This window comes from Cladophialophora yegresii, assembly GCF_000585515.1.
Source record: "Cladophialophora yegresii CBS 114405 chromosome Unknown aczIN-supercont1.3, whole genome shotgun sequence".
Lineage (NCBI taxonomy): Eukaryota > Fungi > Ascomycota > Eurotiomycetes > Chaetothyriales > Herpotrichiellaceae > Cladophialophora > Cladophialophora yegresii.
The window spans coordinates 1,273,500-1,293,022 of record NW_006913047.1 but is presented as its reverse complement, the minus strand read 5'-3'; the positions used below and the strand labels follow the sequence as shown (position 1 = coordinate 1,293,022).

General features: G+C 55.0%; 6 protein-coding genes across 6 annotated transcripts; 3 read left to right on the top strand and 3 right to left on the bottom strand.

The window, feature by feature from the left end:
- Positions 1 to 34: 34 nt before the first annotated feature.
- Positions 35 to 1,979, top strand: A1O7_04176 (serine/threonine kinase 16; the record flags this gene model as incomplete). The annotated part of the gene is made up of 7 exons (XM_007758190.1): positions 35 to 234; positions 281 to 449; positions 521 to 559; positions 615 to 631; positions 682 to 784; positions 838 to 1,739; positions 1,796 to 1,979. The coding sequence occupies 7 exons, from the start codon at positions 35 to 37 to the stop codon at positions 1,977 to 1,979; spliced, it is 1,614 nt and encodes a 537-aa protein (XP_007756380.1).
- Positions 1,980 to 2,678: 699 nt separating this feature from the next.
- A1O7_04175 (uncharacterized protein) lies at positions 2,679 to 4,349 on the top strand (the record flags this gene model as incomplete). Its single annotated transcript, XM_007758189.1, has 3 exons — positions 2,679 to 2,751; positions 2,823 to 3,439; positions 3,495 to 4,349. 3 exons carry the CDS (start codon positions 2,679 to 2,681, stop codon positions 4,347 to 4,349), a joined length of 1,545 nt encoding a protein of 514 aa, XP_007756379.1.
- A 3,795-nt stretch (positions 4,350 to 8,144) lies between these two features.
- Positions 8,145 to 10,003, bottom strand: A1O7_04173 (threonine dehydratase; the record flags this gene model as incomplete). Its single annotated transcript, XM_007758188.1, has 3 exons — positions 8,145 to 9,067; positions 9,541 to 9,695; positions 9,837 to 10,003. 3 exons carry the CDS (start codon positions 10,001 to 10,003, stop codon positions 8,145 to 8,147), a joined length of 1,245 nt encoding a protein of 414 aa, XP_007756378.1.
- A 543-nt stretch (positions 10,004 to 10,546) lies between these two features.
- Positions 10,547 to 11,984, bottom strand: A1O7_04172 (ketol-acid reductoisomerase, mitochondrial; the record flags this gene model as incomplete). The annotated part of the gene is made up of 5 exons (XM_007758187.1): positions 10,547 to 10,571; positions 10,632 to 11,299; positions 11,357 to 11,635; positions 11,688 to 11,719; positions 11,774 to 11,984. 5 exons carry the CDS (start codon positions 11,982 to 11,984, stop codon positions 10,547 to 10,549), a joined length of 1,215 nt encoding a protein of 404 aa, XP_007756377.1.
- A 644-nt stretch (positions 11,985 to 12,628) lies between these two features.
- Positions 12,629 to 15,524, bottom strand: A1O7_04171 (uncharacterized protein; the record flags this gene model as incomplete). The annotated part of the gene is made up of 3 exons (XM_007758186.1): positions 12,629 to 13,070; positions 13,124 to 14,452; positions 14,503 to 15,524. The coding sequence occupies 3 exons, from the start codon at positions 15,522 to 15,524 to the stop codon at positions 12,629 to 12,631; spliced, it is 2,793 nt and encodes a 930-aa protein (XP_007756376.1).
- Positions 15,525 to 16,438: 914 nt separating this feature from the next.
- Positions 16,439 to 16,800, top strand: A1O7_04170 (uncharacterized protein; the record flags this gene model as incomplete). Its single annotated transcript, XM_007758185.1, has 2 exons — positions 16,439 to 16,576; positions 16,654 to 16,800. 2 exons carry the CDS (start codon positions 16,439 to 16,441, stop codon positions 16,798 to 16,800), a joined length of 285 nt encoding a protein of 94 aa, XP_007756375.1.
- Positions 16,801 to 19,523: the final 2,723 nt, after the last annotated feature.

Genomic DNA, 19,523 nt, shown 5'->3' with positions numbered 1-19,523 from the left:
CCGTAGACAGACAGCCTTTGCTCTCAGAGCCATCATGACCATCACCACGGAGATGACGCCGGAGTCGATTCCCGGCACGGTCCACTTGGTCGACTTGGACCATACGATGCGGACACGGCATGCAGACGCTGGTCTCGGTGATATTGTGCTCGTGCCTACGCCCTCGAACGACCCCAACGATCCCCTGAACTGGTCACCTCGACGGAAGATGCTTTCAAGTATCTGCTCGAACACGTAAGCGGGTCTTGCGCCCATCATTAGCAGAGCTAACATACCTCAGTTATACATGGTTCTCAGGAATGGCTGTCTCAACTGTCTACAGCGTGCTCGTCCCTCTCTCGCAGGCGAGTGGAGTCTCTGTTTCGGCCTTGAATCAGGGAACTGGCTACATGTTCCTGTTCTTGGGCTGGGGGTTGCTTTTCTGGCAACCATTCGCTCTGCGCTACGGGGTACGGCAATGCTCAATGATCGAGAATGATTTTGTTCTGTCAAGAACGGCATCGACTAACGAACATTGCAGAAGCGCTTAGCATATCTGATCTCTGTTCTTGGATCACTTGTAAGTGACCGAGAACTTTTCGCTGTGCGTGTCGTCCTTACTGACTTGTTGTCAGGGTACTGTTATCTGGAGGTCAGTCACACCAAGGCGGTAAAACTTGCTGTCGCACTGACAAAGCTTAGCGCCTATGTTACAAGCAATGGTGAATGGATTGCCAAATGCATCGTTCAAGGTTTCTTCAATGCCCCAATCGAGGCTCTTCCCGAAGTCTCCGTCACCGATGTGGTATGTGCAATCCGAGCGTCGCCGAGACCAGTCACGTCTAACCTTTTGCATAGTATTTTACGCACCAGCGCGGCACCTACATGGGCATCTACGCTTTCACGCTCGCCGGCAGCAACTACTTCACTCCCGTGCTGTGCGGTTTTATTGCTGATGGCCAGGGATGGCGCTGGGTCTTCTATTGGCCTGCGATCTTCCTCGCCTTTGTCTTTGTCTTCCTCTTCTTCTTCATGGAAGAAACCAATTACAGCAGGAAGACCGTTGGTCTGGTCGCAGAAATCGAGACGCCCCCGTCGGAGCCTGCAATGGAGAAAGACTCGGAGAAGAACCCGGCTGCCGTGCTTTCGACCCCTGCGACAGCGTACGCACCTCCAAAAACCTTCGTCCAAAAGCTGTCAATCTGGAAACCTGAGCCCGGCCAGCCGATGGTCCAGCGCGCGATCCGCAGCTTGAAATACCTAGCGTGGCCCGTCATCTTCTATTCTGGCTTCTCCTACGGGTCTTATCTGATCTGGTTCAATGTCTTGAATGCCACGGCGTCAATTATCCTCGGTGGACCCCCTTACAACTTCTCGCCGTCAATGGTCGGCCTGTCGTATCTTTCCTGCACTCTCGGCGTGATTCTAGGTTGTCTTATTTCCGGCCGACTGAGCGACTGGCTGACCATCAAGCTTGCCCGGCGCAACAAGGGGATCATGGAAGCCGAGCACCGTCTATGGCCATTCTTGCTCTGCGTCATTTTCGTTCCGGGTTCGCTCATCCTTTGGGGAGTGGGGGCAGCTCACGGCGTTCACTGGTTCGGCCTCATCTTCGCAATGGGCACGTTGGCCTTTGCCACGACGTTCGGCGTCACCCTCAGCATCAACTATATGATTGATAGCTACCACGAGATTTCGGGCGATGCGATGACCACCGTCATTCTCGTCCGGAACACCATGTCGTTTGCAATCAGCTATGGGTAAGAAGCCAAGAGTTCTGTTCGTCATGAGACGCATTTGACTGACGGGAGTATAGCATTACCCCCTGGTTGACGGACCTTGGCTACCAGAACTGCTTCATCTCTGCAGCGTTTGTCGGCATGGCGGCCTCGTCCGTCTTCTTCGTAATGATCATGTTTGGCAAGAGGTTCCGCGTTGGGAGTGCCGCGAAGTACTGGAGATTGGTCGCTGCGGACAAGGCAAAGTATGGTGAGCACTGATACCGCCAAGTGTTGAACAGAGGCATGTATCGGCAAGACCTTAGTCATACCTGCCGCGCTAGATAGGAACCTAACTCCGGTCGATGATTCCATGCGATTTGATCTCTGCGGTTGTAGGGCATCGCATCGTGCCGCAGTAGGGATCGCGTCGTGTGAAGCAAGTCTCATTTTGTATGCGAAGGCTAGTACCTTCAGCTATGACTATACATGATGTCGTATGCTGTCCTCGGCCATGCCTCCCTCACATGGTAGGGTCAGGAAGGGGACGGCATGCCTACCAAGCACACCTACGTCCTTGCGTATCCGGACGTGCTGTTGTCGCCTAAGAGTACAATAACTAGCATGCGGGAAAGAGGCCGCAAACAAGCTCCTTATCAGTCGCCGACCGCAAAGTCCAATCACCAGTCATCGATCGTGGGGAGATGGTGGCGCACGAGTCGAGGCCCCTGTGGCCCCCCGCAATTGATATCCGCGGACCCATTCTTTCCTCCGACGAGTGCTGCCTCTTGTGACTTCCAGGACTACAAATCCATCTCAGCAGTTGCATGTGCTTTGAAAGCGGGCGTCTGTGGGTGTCCGATTCGACTCACTGTTTGGGACGACCCCGGGAGACTACCAGCCGATCACCTTACTGGGACGACACTGCCCTGTACGATTGGATCATCTTGCTAGGGCAGCACCGAGGCTTTACCATTCAACATGCCATATCAGGCCGAAATGAGTGGGCCGGCTCAACGTCCACGATTGCGCACAAAGACCGGCTGCCTCACATGTAAGTGTCTTTTCTTCCTCGACGCACACCGACCATTCATAGCCTTGTGCGCTCACACGACGCTGCCACAGGTAAGAACAGGAGAAAGAAATGCGATGAAGAACGTCCCGCTTGTCATCGGTGCCGGTACTCTGGATATACATGCCAATGGCCGACAACCGACGACCTGATCGATCGACGCTATTCATCGCACCCGGCGCGTCGAAAGTCGACCTCGCCGGCACCTTCGACTGCTACTGCCGAGTCGAACGACACACAGCAACTTTCCATTTCTAGGAAGGACCAATACAGCGACAACTCCGTGACCGACGCAACGGTCTCGCGGTCCTCGGAAGCAGCAGCCCACCAGCTCTTGTGCCATGATCTCGAGTCCGTGCTCGCCCGCCACTTCGTGGACCGGTATTACGCCCTGCTACTCCTACCCAGCTGCCATCCGGAGTACTACCACGGCTGGATCAATGAGATCCAGGAACTCATGCTCCAGCACAAGTGCCTACGGTCGTCGGTGTTGGCGTGCGCGGCCTCTCATCTGCATTTCGTGGACGCTTCTCCACAAATGCAGGAACTCTCGCTTACGTACTATTCCGCGGCCATCAGAGGACTCTCTGAGGTGCTTGCGAGGGCGTCGTCGCAGCTGGAGAACCACAACGGGCTGTTGATGTCGATCATCCTGCTCTATCTGCACGGGGTACGTCCACCTGATACAGGGAGATGCTGACGCTCGAACCTGGCTGACTCCGCAGTGCATGGGAAGAGGCACCTACAACGACATCCCGCGCCACGTCAACGCCGCGATCCGCATACTGAAGCTCCGCCTCATGGAGCGGCCCCTGAGCACCAGCATCTCCCGGCCTTTCGACCGTCTGGCGGTGGAAAGTGTGTTATACCAAGTCTTCCTCGTCACGATGGGGTCCTGGTGTGGTGGCCGCTTGGAGCGTGTGGCGTACACGTTCGACGCGGCCTTCTGGCTGCGCGCCGAGAACTTGCTCGCCCAGTCGATGTTGTTCCGGATCCCCAGCACGTCCATCTCGACCAACAGTCCCGTGCTGGGCGTGCCGTTGGACCTCTTCAAGCTCGTCCTCTCAATCAAGCGGCTGTGGGAGAGTCCATTTGGACAACTTGACGCGGAGACGCTGGACGAGCTGAGGACCGAGCTGGAGGAGTGGGAAAGGACAATCCTTGGGCCTCCACAATCTCCTTCAGACAGTAACTACGAGATCTACAGGGACGCCACAGCCTTGTACGTCCTGGTTGCGTCGTTGCTGGTGCAGCAACTGCAACTGTGTGAAGGTGGAGGGCATGCCGAGGGGATCGGCATCGGCCCTCCAGGGCCAGTACCTCCGGGTTGCTGGCAGATCGAAAAAGCAATGATTATCCTACAGAACCACGAGCACGACGTCGATTGGGCGAGGTGCTATATCGGTAATTGGCCGGTTTATACGCTCGGTTTCTTCGTGGCCACGCCGGAGGATATCCAGCTTGTTCGCGACGACATGCGCCGGAGGTGGAATCTGATGAGGTTTTCCCAGCTTGAGCGGTTTCGAAATGATCTGGAAGCGACGTGGACTCAGCGGAATGGTATGTCCTGCGAAGCGTAGCGAAGCATTTATGTTGAGTGATGCTATCCTCTGAAGAAAAGAAGAACACGCCGCGGACTTTCTAGAAGCCGCAAACCCTTCTCAATGGGATGACCAGATCGTCTCGTCACGCGAAGGACAGTAATTATAACGCACCAGCACTATGTAGGTACTTATTGGCTCTCGTGGTGTGGCACAGCTGCGTATGGAGACGAGGTACGGAGTCGAGGGAGTATGAACCTCGAAACTTCGCTAGCCCACCATTTACATACATAGGACGGAGTGCACTACCGTGACCCTTGAGCGGTTCAGTGGGAGGTGCCCCATCCTCCGCCCCGGGGCTCACCCCGCAGCCGCCCAAAAATGCGATGGTATATGAACACAATACAACAGATTGTCTACAATTTTGTGCTCCAAAATCACACAGATTTTCGGGACACACACATGAACTGAATCATCAAGGGAGGATGGCCGAGTGGTTTAAGGCGGCAGATTTAAGTCCTACACCTCACACCAGACTAAAGACCTATTCTCTGCTTTCCGTTGGAAGCGTGGGTTCGAACCCCACTCCTCTCAGATGTTGTTCTTTTTTTGTTTTTAATTTCTTTTTGGGTGGTGCATGATGGGAGTGTCTCGAGTGTGGTGTTCAACTATGTAGCCCAGAGTGATCATGGAGACGTGCAGAGTATAGAGTACAGAGCACATGTGAGCTCAACCCGGTGGTTTCAACATAGGTAATTAAGTACAAGATGCACAGCGTGCTCTTTTGGGGAGCACCGCACGTTGGCTGTGGTTATCCCCCGACAGGACGACATGTCCGTCTCTTTCTCCTGTGATGACACGGGGAGTCTCGACGAAGGACACCGGTTCCTGGTCGTCCTCGCGCTGGTCAGGGTGCTGTGGTCATTCCGAAGAGGGCAGCTCATCGCCTCTCAACGACCTTAATTATCACTCCGGTCCTCCTTCGAGGATGGACGCACCAGCCTGTTTACGCGTCCCGGAAGCAATGTCTGTGCCTATCGTGGCCTTCTCCAGAATCATACCAGGACGGGAATCGACCGTCTGGTGCACCGCACACGATTGTATCAATCTCGCGCACATCTGGGGAGCAGACGACTTCATGAATTGGCTGTACTCTACTTGCGCAACCGGCAAGGACGGAGGCCGAAAACACAGCACATCTCATAAGACAATTGGGACGCGAAGACGCTCAGAGGACACCGGGAAGTCGCTTAACTACCACAGCGCACAGATCCTGGGCCTGGCCACGATGGCATGCCACCGAGGTCGTACCCCGTTTTTCCACGCAAGAGTGGTGTTTTCTTATGTTGCCGCCTTGTTGGCTACGTGCTGGTGGCTGCCTTCACTCAAGCCATAGCCCACCACCGCGGATTGACCAGCTTGCTTAAGGAGACAACACCGTCGCTAAACGGTACCTCCAGAGGGTCCCCAATGGCGGGAGTCTGCGTGAGCATATCGGGACGCGGTCACTCCGCTGTCCGGCCGGCCGGCCGGCCGAATGTGCTCGATCAGACTGTAGCATTACTTGAGCGTCAAGAGGTCTGGGGGCATAGCTCGAAACTTGGAAGTAGGAAGTCCATTCTCCGAGGGCTCGCGAACGACATGTTGCAGATCGAAGCGTAGTGTGTTCTGGCTGGATGGCTGTAACGTTTCATGCCGCGTTCAGCTATTCCCATGTTGACGGCCAGTGCCCAACACTGATGTGTCTCGACTGAAGCTAGCTAGCCTGCGGAGGCTGTCACTGATTTTCGGCTCTGAGGCACGCCACCCTGCCACCGTCTCAAGCGACAACATGACCATTGATGTCTCTGGTGATCTCTCCAATGGTCAGTCGCACGAGCGAACCGTTCGAGCGCAGCAAGTCTCCCTTGAGATGAAGGAGATCAACCACCGGTACTGCCCCGATGCGCATATGTGACTGGTGTGGGCGGTTTCAGTGAGCCACCCGAACTCACCGTCGTCCGTCCGGTCGACTTTGATCACACTCACGCTCGTTTCGCACGTTCACCTGTATGCCTGAATTTATATTGCCTGGTGTCATGCAGAAGAATGACCCCTTCGCTCTGTCCCCGCGCCAAACAGGCAGTTCATCGCTGCTTTCGACCACGTATACGGCGCCCAGGCATGGCATGTCACGTTTGGAAAAGAAAAGGCGTCACAGCGTGAACTTGAGAAGCAGTTCGTACCGAAAAGCATCTTCCAATCGTCACCCAACCGGAGTGTCTGCTGCAGGATCAACGGTGCGCAGGATTGCCGAGTTCAGGACGGCGCAGTCAATCCTGCCTGTCTATTTGATCGCAGTATCAACCGCGACTTTGCTGGGAGATCAATCGGCAACGACACCTTAAACCACTGACAGGTGGTCGGGGTGCGAGGAAGCCCGAGACAGAGAAACTGGCCTCCTCAACGCGCCACCTCTGCATGCCAATGGATCAGGCTACCGGACGCACAGTGAAGCCCTTGCCTCGATGACAGCTAGAATAACATTAGTGGTGTCAGTGCTTCGGCGTTTTGGAGTTCTGAGTGGTGGCTGGCCAATCCGACGCCAATGCGGGCGTTAACGAGTGGAGGTCCATTAGCGCCTATTTAGCCTGCATAGAATAGCTCAAGGCGTCTCCTTACCCTGCCAGCCTCTTCCCAAACATACGACCCTTTGGAAACTCCCCGCTGCTTTGTTGTTCACGTTGTGGTCATTTACATGGTGAGCTCCGTGATTGACAATTCATACAGCACGGCGAAACACGGTGCAATTGGCCCCTATGCTTCCTTGCCTGCCCACCACCCTTTTGCTCTAATTAGACCTCCAAAAATGTCCAATCATCCGTTACGCCGAGTCGACTCACTCCTTCGTACGCAGGACGAGCGGGAAACTTCAAAGTCGGTAGGGCCATGACCGTTCTCTGCAAAACCCCTGATCTGGGGTGTGCTTCCCAGTCGTGTTGGCAGCTGACCGCCGTCGCGGAGGTAGGTGCATTTGTCACTCATTAGCTCATCCTTGACTTCGTGGCACAGACGTCCAGAAACCTCGTTGCCAACAACTACAATATGTCCGGTATACCGCTTTGATGTCGGCCACAATATAAGTGGCAACGATACCAGGGCTCGAGCCTCTGTGATGCTCTCGGCCACGGTCCGACGACAAACGCTGATGCCAATGTGGTTACATCACGACCGCACGCCATCGTCTTCAGCATCATCGAGTTACTGCTATACCAGTTGATCGCCTCGCTCCGCTTCGGAAGATGACCGATCCTTGTTGGCGGACGAACATGTTCTGCAACCGTGATATCCCAGGAGAGTCGAGAGTACCATGGTCGCCTGCTATGCCGAGGCAGGGACCAAAATCAGGCTGGCCCCGTGTCCAGGGTGACGGCGCCGCGGCACACTACGTGCTCGAGGCTTGGTATTGCTTTGGCGCCGATGTGTGTCATGGTCACGGGGACGCCAAGCAGGTGAACGGCGTAAGAATGAGGGGGCCGCCCTCACAGGCAGAAACCAGATCATGACACGGAGAAACAGTGATAAAGAGTGATGGCCTAGACTATGGCTAGGAAGTCGCCGAGAAGCCATATGGTGGGAAGTCCACAGCGGAGACGGTTGGGCGTTCCGCCATCTGACCAGCCAGTTCATTTACTCGTGGACATAACAAGCCCAGGCGAACAAGGAAGTACTATATGAGGTCAGCCGCGGAAGCCAAGTCGCTAAAGACCTCGACCCGCCTATGCTTTGCCAGTACGCTTTGTATGTTTCTATCTTTGCAATGTCAGGCGTTAGAGCGATCTCATAGACGCCCTCCTACCCAGCGACATCCTCAACATCCCTCGTTCCATCCATGGCAACTGTGCCCTCCTCCCTCTCCTTCGCGACTTCAGGTTCCCCACCCTGCACGTCGTCGTCGGCAAACAACTTACTCAACGCTTTCATCGTGGTATTCCCACCGCTAAACACGATGCCGACGTCCCACACATCCTCCTTGCCCTGCTTCTGCTTTTGGACCACCATCTCCCGAAACTCGGCGTTGAACAACACCACGGCAAGTCCCACGCAGCCGCTCGGCTCCACCACGACCTTCATCCTCTCGTACACGAGCCGCATGGCCATCTTGATCTCGTCCTCAGTCACGGCGTACAGGCCCTCGACCTTGCGCTTGTCGCTGATGATCGACCAGTTCGTGATGCCGACGGGTGTGCGCAACCCATCCGCAATCGTCAGCGTCTTGACGTGCTCGACGCGCTTGCCTGTCAATAAACCGCGGCGGCCGTCGTCCCCGCCCTGGAACGACGGTTCCGCACCGAAGACCAGCGTGCCGGGCTTGTCGGAGAAATAAGTGGCCGTGCCGCCTAGGAGGCCGCCGCCGCCGAGGGGTGCAATGACGGCGTCGAGTGCGGGCGCGGGAGCGGTCGCAGCCCCAGATGCGTTCGCGTCCGTCCCTGTCCCGCTGGCCTCTCGGAACTGCTCCTCCATCTCCAACCCCGCAGTGCCCTGGCCCAGGATGATATCCGGGTGGTCGTACGGCGGCACCAAAATGGCGCCTTTGTCCCGGATAACGTCGGCGACCACGGCCTCGCGTTCTTGCGAGGTTGACCCGCTGAAGATGACGTTGGGCGTGTAGAGTCTTGTGCCTGCGATTTTCGAGGCCGTGCTGATCGTCGGCATGACGATGTAGCTGGGGATGGAGAACGTGTGGGCCGCGAGCGCGAGGGCCTGGGCGTGGTTTCCTTGAGACGGGGGTGAGTAAATACAGTATGTGGGGAGATCGGCATCGAGTAAGGACGCAGGAGTGGGTGAGTAGGTGAGTGAGGAAGCAAGAAGTGAGCGAGTAAGGAACCAAGAAGTAGGTAGGTAGGTGAGTAAGGAAGCAAGAAGTGAACGAGTAAGGAACCAAGAAGTAGGTAGGTGGGTAAGTCGATGGGTGGGCAAGTAATAGTTGAGATGCAGTCAATCGATTCAGTACCTTGAGGGCAAGCAAGTTCCAGGTTGGGAGACTGAGGGACATGTCATGCTGCGCGGACACCGTGACTCGCAACACACACATCTCGTCCTGTGGACAAGGTTGCCGCTCACGACGCACAGCTCACGACGCAGAGTTCACCACATACCTGAACCTCACCTCAACCTCGGACCTCAGACTCTGCCGATATCCAGACAAAACACGACCTTCGAAGCACGAAAAACGAAACTCAGAACTCACCACTACTATGCGTGACGACACCCCTCCGCCTCACCTCCTCAAGACCCAACTCCTCAACCAACCTCGTGACCGCATGAAACGCGCCCCGTGCCTTGAACGCCCCAATCTTCTGGAAATTCTCGCACTTGAACCATAATCGGAACTTTGGGGCCACGCTGCCGGAACGAGAACCAGAGTCGACACCCGAATCGGCATCACGTCCACTGGCACCAGAAGCAGACTCACCACCAACACCAACAGCAGTGCCAGCGCCAGAACCGGCACCAGGTCCACGTCCGTCGGCGGATCGAAAAAACGAAGGCGGCGAATCAGACAGGTAGACGGTCGGGTCGGGCGACGAGGCGATGGCGTCGAGGGATGTGCTCGTTTGGAGCGGCGTTCGGTGGATGTACCGCTTTATCTTGTGGTATGCGGAATGGATGGATGAGGGTGTGAGAGGGGGGCAGGTTGATGGGTCGGCCATTTCGGGGAAATGTTGTCGGATCGAATTGTGGGTAGGGGACCAGGCAGGTAGTATCTATCTCCTTGATGTCTCTAGGTACCTAAGGTGGAGTCATTGATGTGCTGGGTCAGGATGATTCGCCGTTCTGGTCTGCAGGATTTGTCGCGAGCTGTGTCTTTAGACAGTGGTTTGAGAAGCCGGGGAAGATGGAGCCGGAAGGGGCTACAACGATACTAGGTAGGGCACGGCGGAGGGAGGAAATACATGGCTTCGGTACGAGAAACACTCATGGACTATCGGGACGAATATTGTGGAACAATGTATCCACAGTACTCCGTTGCGACACCACCAACACACGCAAGCATTAGGTAAGCGTGGGGATATCCGAATCATCTCATGGTCAACCGAGATCGGCAACATCTGAGGTGTCGAAATATCGACGGGGCAGTGTTATTGCAAAATGTCCTATCTACCAAGAAGTGACCTCGCCGCCTTGATACACACTCAACTTTTGGTCAGAGAACGCCTTGCCAAGATAGAGTCACAAGCTGGACGATAATCTTTCTACTGGTTCTCAGGTCGGAGGGAGCTAGGCAAAGGTTAGCAAGCAGTCCCAAAAAGCAGGCAGGAGCAGCGGCTTGTGTCTTACCGAACAGCCTTTCCGGCACGCCAGATCTCGAGGCCCCGGATTTCCTCCATCTCCTTCTCGAATTTCTCGCGGTAATCTGGAGCACCGTTGTATTCCAAGCTACGTTTGGTTTCCCTGCCATCCTTCACGCTGTCGTACAGCTCGTTGAACACGGGCTTCAATGTGTCCTTGAACTTCTTGGACCAGTCGATGGCACCGCGACGGGCAGTGGTCGAGCAAGCGGCATACATGTAGTCCATGCCGTTGGCACCGATGAGTGGGTACAGCGACTGAGTGGCTTCCTCGACGGTCTCGTTGAATGCTTCGGACGGGGAGTGGCCACGTTCGCGGAGGACCTCGTATTGGGCGAGGAACATGCCGTGGATACCACCCATGAGACAGCCACGTTCACCGTACAGGTCGGAGTAGACCTCCTTCTCGAATGTCGTCTTGTAGAGGTAGCCGCTTCCGATTGCGACACCGAGGGCAACGGCCTTCTCTTCAGCTTTGCCAGTCACATCCTGGTAGACAGCGACGGACGAGTTGATGCCGCGGCCTTCGCGGAACAGACTTCGGACGGTGCGGCCAGAGCCCTTGGGCGCGACAAGAATGACATCGATGTCCTCGGGGACGTCGACCTTGGTGAGGTCCTTGAAGACCGGGGAGAAACCGTGCGAGAAGTAGAGGGTCTATTGGAGAACATATATCTTAGTAACAACTTCAAGAGTTCTTCGAGGTTGTCTTACCTTGCCCTTGGTCAATTGAGGCTTAATCGCGGGCCATGTCTCGCTCTGAGCAGCATCGCTCAGCAAATTCATGATGATTGTACCCTTGGAGATAGCCTCATCCACTTCGAACAGGTTCTTGCCCGGGATCCAGCCATCTTGCTCGGCTTCTTTCCACGAAGCACCGTCCTTGCGCACACCGATGATGACATTCAGGCCATTGTCTCGGAGGTTGAGGCCTTGACCATGACCTTGGGAGCCGTAGCCAATGAGGGCGAGTGTGTCGTTCTTGAAGTAGTCCTATAGGGTGGTTAGGGAGCTGAGTTCAGTCTCAGGGCAAGATTGCGCATACAAGAAGCTTCTCCCGTGGCCAGTCTTCTCGTTCTGTGGTAGAGTGTTAACAATCTGGAAAGATCGACAAAACATGGATATACACACCAAAGACGGTCTCCTTTGTGCCGGCGAAGTCGATTGTCTTGAGTCCGCGTGTCTGCTGCTGTGACGGAGCTGTGAAGGCCGGTCTCTGCACTGCGGCAGTCACAGGTCTGGTCGCAAGGGCCGACGCAATGGAGCGCTTCTGCACCGAAGGAGCGCCGATTTTCTGCTTGGACGCGGTGCGCAGGGTTCTCGCGAAAGTCTTGGAGGCCATCTTGTCTATTCGTATGTTTGCAGTCAGGGGAGAAGAGAGGAGCGTGGTGAGATATTCTAGTCAAAAGAGAGTCTTGTGAAATCTGGGGAAATTTTCTGACTGCTCACTCTCGCACTCTCCCAGCAAAGCTTACTGTCCCTGTGATTGGCTGACAGCTTGCTCCGACAGCGGCGAGGCTGGCAAAGCTGTTCGGAGTCGGACAAGCCTCCCCGCCCCGCAGTCCAGAGTTTTTCTTCCCTGTTCTTTACCTGATTCCGCAAGTCACGAATTACAGAAGTCCTGGTGGGAGTGTGTTTAGTCGTGACACCCTCCGACTCCCATTACTACTGTGTACGCCTCACATCTGGTCCATATTCGTTGCTTCGTTCATTGCTTTGGAGATACGCCCGACACCGACACGGAGGACAGGGGTAGGGAAGGACTCAACGGGATTCCATGACACACCGCTGAAATGATTTGAGGCTTGCATGCCTCATGGAGGATTGATACAAGGTAATTACTGTAACGTACAGTAAGCTTCGTGGCTATCCGAACAAAGATATCCATCCCATGAGAAGTCGCAACCCTTCATGTCCATTTCGAAGAAGCATAATCTGAATAATGACGAAGGTTCATTAACACCTGACATATAGGGCAAGTCAACTCTACAAGAGAAACCACCGAGTATCGTCAGGGCTTCGCGTCCCTTCGATTCGAGCAGGCGGGATCGGATGCGATTGCTCCTCGCCAAAGACCCGATAGGGATGTTCATCTGCAGATTCCGATCCAGAATCCAGGGCATCATTGTCGAGTTGCAGATATAGGCTTTCGTTCTCGTCTGCTGAATTTGCGTTCGATTCGAGGTCGTCGTAATAATTAGTCTCCTCGTGGGAGGCACCATCGTCGTCGTCGTCGTCGTCGTCGTTACTATCGGAGTTATTAATGTCATCACTGTCATCATCTTCCCACTGATCGTTATCATCGTCATTATCAATACCATCATCGTCGCCGCCGTCGTCGTCATTATCATCCTCGTCGTCGCTGTCGCTGCCGCCGCTAGAGTCGTCCTCGTCCTCGTCGTCTGCAGTATTATTATCAGGACTACTACTAATCTCAAATGTCAGTACATGAACCGGAGCCTCAGGATAGAGGAGACTCACAGAATCCGTTCCATCTGAAGAGCCGAGGCTAAAAGGTGCCTGGACGGTTCGTCCCAGATCGTGTATTTTTCTTCCTCGAGTTTATCGAGGACAGGGGAATCGACGATTTTGGCGACCGCAATACACTCGTGGCGGATCTGAGAGCCACCGCCAATAGTGGGGTTTCTCACCGTTGTGACGATGGCATCTATGGCCAACTTGTTCACCCTCCCAGGCTGGAAGGTCTCTTCAAGCCAGGTCTCCAGTTCCGGTCGCGTCCGGGGGAGTTTGGCCATTGGACCACCGGCCGTACTTGCGACGTGAAGTGAAAGCGGTTTCTCCAGCAGGATGGCATATTTGGTGGCAGGGCTCCAAGTAAAGGTCTGTGAGGGGAAGCTCAGGTCTCTTAGTGTGACCTCGACGCAGACCCTTCCGACCGCGGGATCCGACACTTCGATGATCAGGGCGGATGATGTTGCGCTCCATGTCGACGGGGTTTCAATGACAATTGCGGGAGCAGTAAATGACAGACCGCGACCTTCGTCATCGAGTCTGCAATATCCTTGGTCCACTTGCTTCACAAAGCCACCCGACGGGCATCCCAGGAACGTGGCTGGAGCCCACCGGAGTCCTTCGATGGTTAACCGCCGATGAGAATTGAAAAGCACTCCCCACTGGCATTCACGGATGGTTTGCCAGAATATCTCCGTTCGTCTGTCTGCAAGTTCGACGTCACTGACCTCCTCTTTCTCGCCGAGGCCCTTCTCCTTCTTCAAGAGCGTCTCTGCGTTCAGAAACGGCTCTATGTCAAGGCGCATGATAGTGGCCAGACAAAGCATCTCGTCGCTCTTCTTGGACGTGGATCGGGCTGCTATCTTTGATGCCAAGGGTGCGAGAGGATCTGCCACGGACCAAGGGGCCCACAGCTTATCCCGGTAGAAGTCAGCCTCGATGCTAACGTGATCGACTGTTTTGTCCGCGTATTGAATCAGACGTTTACGAGCCATGATGCATTCCTGGTACGTCCACAGTCGGCGGTCCCAGTTGTTGAGGTGCTCCGCTATTCGTCGTTCGGGCCCTTTCGCGGTCGCCGCAGTCTTGCGCAAGGAACAAAGAACAAGCACAGAGCAAGAGCTCTCGTAGATTCTCCACATGTCCCGGATGCACTTCTTGCGCAGGTCTTTATTCTCCTTCTGGACTGGAACGCAGAGGGTGTCGATCCAGAAGTGTGACGGATTTCTCACCGGCATCTTGTGGTTTTGGCCGGCCGTCTCGACCGAGTGTTGCAACGCCTCTAGCTGACATACATAGATTGCATTGTCATCCTGGTTCCCAAGGCCGTCACTCCATCTGGGAAGACCGTCAGAGCAACTATGCCCACTTCGGAGGTGATAACTCACATATGGGAGATGGCCATGAAGGGGGGCTCTCCGACTTTCTTTCCGTTGACTTTGGCAGCCTCCAGTTCGAGCTTCTTGGTTTCAAGGTTCCATTTGAACACGGGGATGTCGCCAGCCTTGATGATCGTCGTCAACTTTTCGAGATCTGCACTTCGAAAGCCACCGCACTCGCCATCACAACTGCGTGCGTGGAACTGACGGTACGTTTTCTGGTCGATGTTGCGTCCACGGCATTCAAACTCGGTACATTCTTCATGGGATATGGCCCTGTCTCTATCGTCTTGGGAGCCGGTAATCTCGGCATTTGTCATCTTGGCCAGGTAATACTGCTCGTAGACGGTCCCACCGTAGTCGGAAAGCATTCGGTGGACATCCTGTGGACACCATCTTTTGGCCAACATTCGCTGTTCGAGCACCATCGACCCTCCCCAACGACTACCAGTGCGCCGGATATCACACCCACTGATCATTGCCGATGTGAGTGCATGTCCGAGGGCGATGATGGACATCCATACTCTTTGGGGCAAGGGGGACTTCGCGACGAGCCGGGCACGCATATCAGCTTGCAAGCCTTGTCCACCACCTCTGGGCAAGCAATAGTCATCAAGAAAGTCCCTCACGGTCCCGAGAATCAATGCGGCCTGTATGGTTGTAGGTATCCTCATGCTATCAACGACCTGTCTCTTTCGTGCAATCTGCTTCCATTCCTGGAGCATCTGCGTGAGGCGCTTCGTGGTCACAGACTGACCGTCGGGAGTCAGAAAGTCGCCGTGTTGAGCAGATATGCCGCAAATGGCGAGAAACTCGATCACGCAGCCGAAGAAGAGCCATCCCTGGAAGAAGTCGCGCACTTCGGCCACAGGCCGAAGCTGCTGAAAGTCTCGGGAGTTGAGGTCGTCGGACGACCAGCCTCGCCTCGCAGGATAGCCTAAAAAGCCTTTGGAATCCGCGGTATAGGGCGTGACTGTGAAGTTCCGGACTTTGATATGTCCCTTCCCGGGAGGGAGCGGACAGTGGTCCATATTGCAGTATCATCAGGAAGCCAACATTGGACAGTGCCAAAGCTCAAGGGATTCGCAGGAGAAGAGACATTCACGACTTACTGTAGCAGATGGCATGACGGGCTGGTGGTTGATGCGCTGGCTTCAGCTGGCCTTGTCTCCTCACCTTGCCCATTTGACATAAAACTCGAGTGCGATAGCGAGCCACTTAAACAAGATGCAGTGGCATGTTAGAGCCTCTTGCAGACTGCCCCAGGCTGGGAGTGGTTCGCCTACATGATGGAGGGCGAGGGGCCGACGGATTGGGGAGAAGAAACGTGGTCGAAGGTGGACAACGCGTTTAAGAAGCCACTGTGTACGTCGTTCGTCACGCCCCCACCCCAAATTACAGGGGCTCGTTGCCGCAGTAGCAACAGGGAGCCGAACCCCAGCGGGTCACACGTGATCCGCTTACTCATCTCTGCTAAGATCGACTCGCCCCCATCTCGTGACTGACTCGTAGTTGACTGATCCATTTGAACTCCATCTCATCATCTACGGGACAGATCATGTACGAGCCACAACCACGGCGCTCTGCAGTCTAGCCTTCAGGTAGTTGCACCCTTCGGCATACTTTCGTCCATCTCCAATCGCCCACCAAGACACAGCCTTCATATCTCGGCCAGCTCGGTAAGATCTGAAGGCAAGGCGTTCTTCAACAGCAATGGCGAACATAGGAAGCGTCTTCACAGACAAAGGCATACCGCGTTCGTGCCCACTCAAATAAGTGCTGACCTGACCATGACTGATCTAACGACTACCACCACGACCACTCAGCCATTGGACCATATGTACGTCCTCACAGGCCTCATTGCATGACCTATCGCGCCGAGAAATGACTGTGACCAAAGTCCCAAGCCGTCAAAGCCAACGGGTTCATTTTCGTGTCCGGCCAAATGCCCGCGACTTTCGAAGACGGCAAGCTCAAATTGACGGAAGGCAGCGTCGCAGAAAAGGCTCATGTCCTGTGTCGCAATGCTTCAATTGTTTTGGAAGCAGCGGGATCGAGTTTGGAGAAGGCGGTGAAAGTCACGGTAAGTCTATGTTGGTCTGGTGAGCTGAAGATGAAGTGCAAGTAGTGCAAAGAGCAGCTAAGGAAACGCAAATGCAGGTTTTCTTCGCGGATTTGGACGACTTTAAGGAGTTCAACGATGTTTATGCGCAGTATTTCCCGCAAAAGCCGGCGAGGAGCGCCATCGAGGCGAAGAGGTTGCCTGCGGGCGTTACGTTGGAGATGGAACTGATTGCTGTGCAGTGATCGGGGTCAAACTCCACACCTGCAAACCAGGCTGATATACCTGCTATATCGCGCTCAAGACCGCCAAACCAGACAACGGGAGACGAAGTCCTGGACATATCAGTGGCACGGAGGACGAAGTGCACCCATACATACAAGTGCCGTGATAGAACCTCACCCGTGAGCAAGTGCGAGTGATATGTACGGAGTACACATACCCATACAACTGCGCCTGTACACGATCAGCAAGACCCAACGAGTTTCCCAACTCCCAGCGCGTGGTCCGCGTCGGGTACGTGGAAGGCGAACCGAAGGGATTCACCCCTTCCCCGACGCGGTCTCTTTCAAGGTGCCTAAGATCTCCGTGCGAAGTACAGACTGCAATTCTGGCGCGAAAAACCTCGGATTGAGCCAATAGGAGCCTAAGGACTGTTCACTGGTACTGCAATCGCTGTTTGCGGGACCCCAGTCCCAAGGCGACCTTGTACGTTTCGAGAGCGCCCCAGGGATACACCGATGTACACTGCGTACCACTGACTAGAAAAGACACCCATAGGCGCTGTGAACGCTAATGGTGGCTGCGGTATTGACTCGAAGCTTGTCGGTGCCCAGGTGTCGTGATGGAGCGTTCCGTGGCTGTGTTGCGGAAGGCAGCATAAGGAGACCAGAGTGACAGTTGTACGCAGTCAAGTACGAGGTCGGAGCATGTGATTAGAGCCGCTTCCTGAATCTAGATGCCGTATTTTGCCGCCGATCGGGCTTGCGAGGCCCGGATTGCATAAGAGCACGCACCGGACGGTCAGATACATAGATACGATCTCCCACTCGCTTATTCCAGCCGCGTCTTGACGAGCACCTTGCTTCACATCTATCGGCACGCGCCGTGCGGATCCGTTCCTAGGGACGAATCTAGCGCCTTGAATCAATGACCACAGGTGCCTGGGTGAACCCTGTACGGTCCACGAGACAGGCAATTCGGAAAGGCAGATTCGTCGACCTGCAGAAATCCATGTAGCTTGCCGGCATAGGCTGCTTCGCCCGAGCGAGCAGCGATGCTAGGCTGAGAATACGAGAAGACGGGACGTCCCCCTGCGCCCGACTTTGCTGTATATCGCCCGCCACCTGGATTGCGGACCACTGATACCTCCTGGGATAGGGCACCACCGCTTGCTCACCTCGCGATTTTGGCGTCGAACCAATCCTGTCGTCAGATAGCCATGCAGGTCGTGAGACAATGACCCGCAGCACAGAGGAACGGAGCTCCTTAAAGATGGCTCTGGGCTACAGCTCTCGCGTACCTCGTACCTCTGGCCTTGGGTTGTGGCACTGATTATCAGCTCCCCGCTGCCGCAACCATGGCATGGACCCTGTGAGTATAGCCAGAGCGGCCCAAGACGCCGCGAACAACGCCTACAGCGTAGGCCAGGTGGTATTCGAACTATGGCAAGGCATGTCCGCTGAGGCTGGCAGTGAGTATGAGACATTCAGTCGCGACCTCAATCAGCTTGGGCACTACTATGCGACGTTGCGTCCGCTTCTCGAAGGTCCCTGGTGCGTCTTCTCAGAGCATATCTTGAGGCCTCTGCACCGGATTACGAGAGACATCCTTGTCATTCTGGGCGGCCTGCGATATGCTCTCGACCGGTTTCGCGACGACATGGGCCGCGACGAAAAGGTGATTGGGATCAAACTCTTCAGGATTATCTCCAGCCCAGAAAATGAACGCCGCAAGCGGCTTCAAAGATTCTTGCAGCGGCGCAGGATCGTGCTTCAACGTAGCCAGGTCAGATATGCAACAAGTATCCTCAACCTTGTGAACGCTGTCGTACAGTGGGCGAGCCTTTTCCCCTTCTTGCTCCGTCCCCTAACATGGTCGGCAGGCACGCGCAAACCCGCGACTTTGGACGTGATCAGCCACGACAATTCAACATCGAAGATGCTTTGCTCCGTGATGTCCACAGAGCAAAACGGACTGTCCAGGGCTTGGAGCAGAGGCCCGAAGGCTGGCCTGTTGCAGCGACTTGCTGGATCCCTGCTGTGCCCTCGCAGCCGGATGGGCACAAAAGTCCTTTAGATATCCTCGCGGACCACTGGACGACACCTGAATCGCGGCAGCCCAGGAGGGGAAACCAGGACAGTGAGAGTATAAGAGTAATTCGTGACCTCCAGAGAATTAACGCCGAACATCAACAGCAAATCAGTCGGCTTGAACACGAATTGATTCAGTACAAAAAGGGCTATCAGGAGGACGCAAAGACAATCGCCCGCCTCCTGGCAGAACATGAAAAACTGCACAGGGCTAGAGAACGGCAAGATCGAGCTAACACTGCTGTCATGTCGAGACTGCAGGCAGACATTGCCGACATTAGACGACAACACGAGGCTCAGGGTGTAGAATTGCAAGGACTGAAGGAAAGATGTGCAAGGTTGACAGCAGCGACGGATGCTCGCAAGAAGGATTACGAAAGTTTGAGAAGGCACGTAGCTGGAGTGGAAAGAGAGAGGGACTGGAAAAGGAAACAGCTCGAGGAATTGGAGAGGAAAGCGCTACCACCCGTCAGCTTCAGGCCTCCCAGAACAGAAAGGACTCATCGCCGGTCTTCGGGATCAAGCGTGTCGAGTCAGACCTACGTGGAGATATTAGATGACTTGGACCATGGGAACTTGAGAAGCGACAATTCAAGAGGAAGCTCCAGAGGCCGCCCCAGCAGGCGCCTGCCAGATGACCGCGAAGAAAGCCTGAG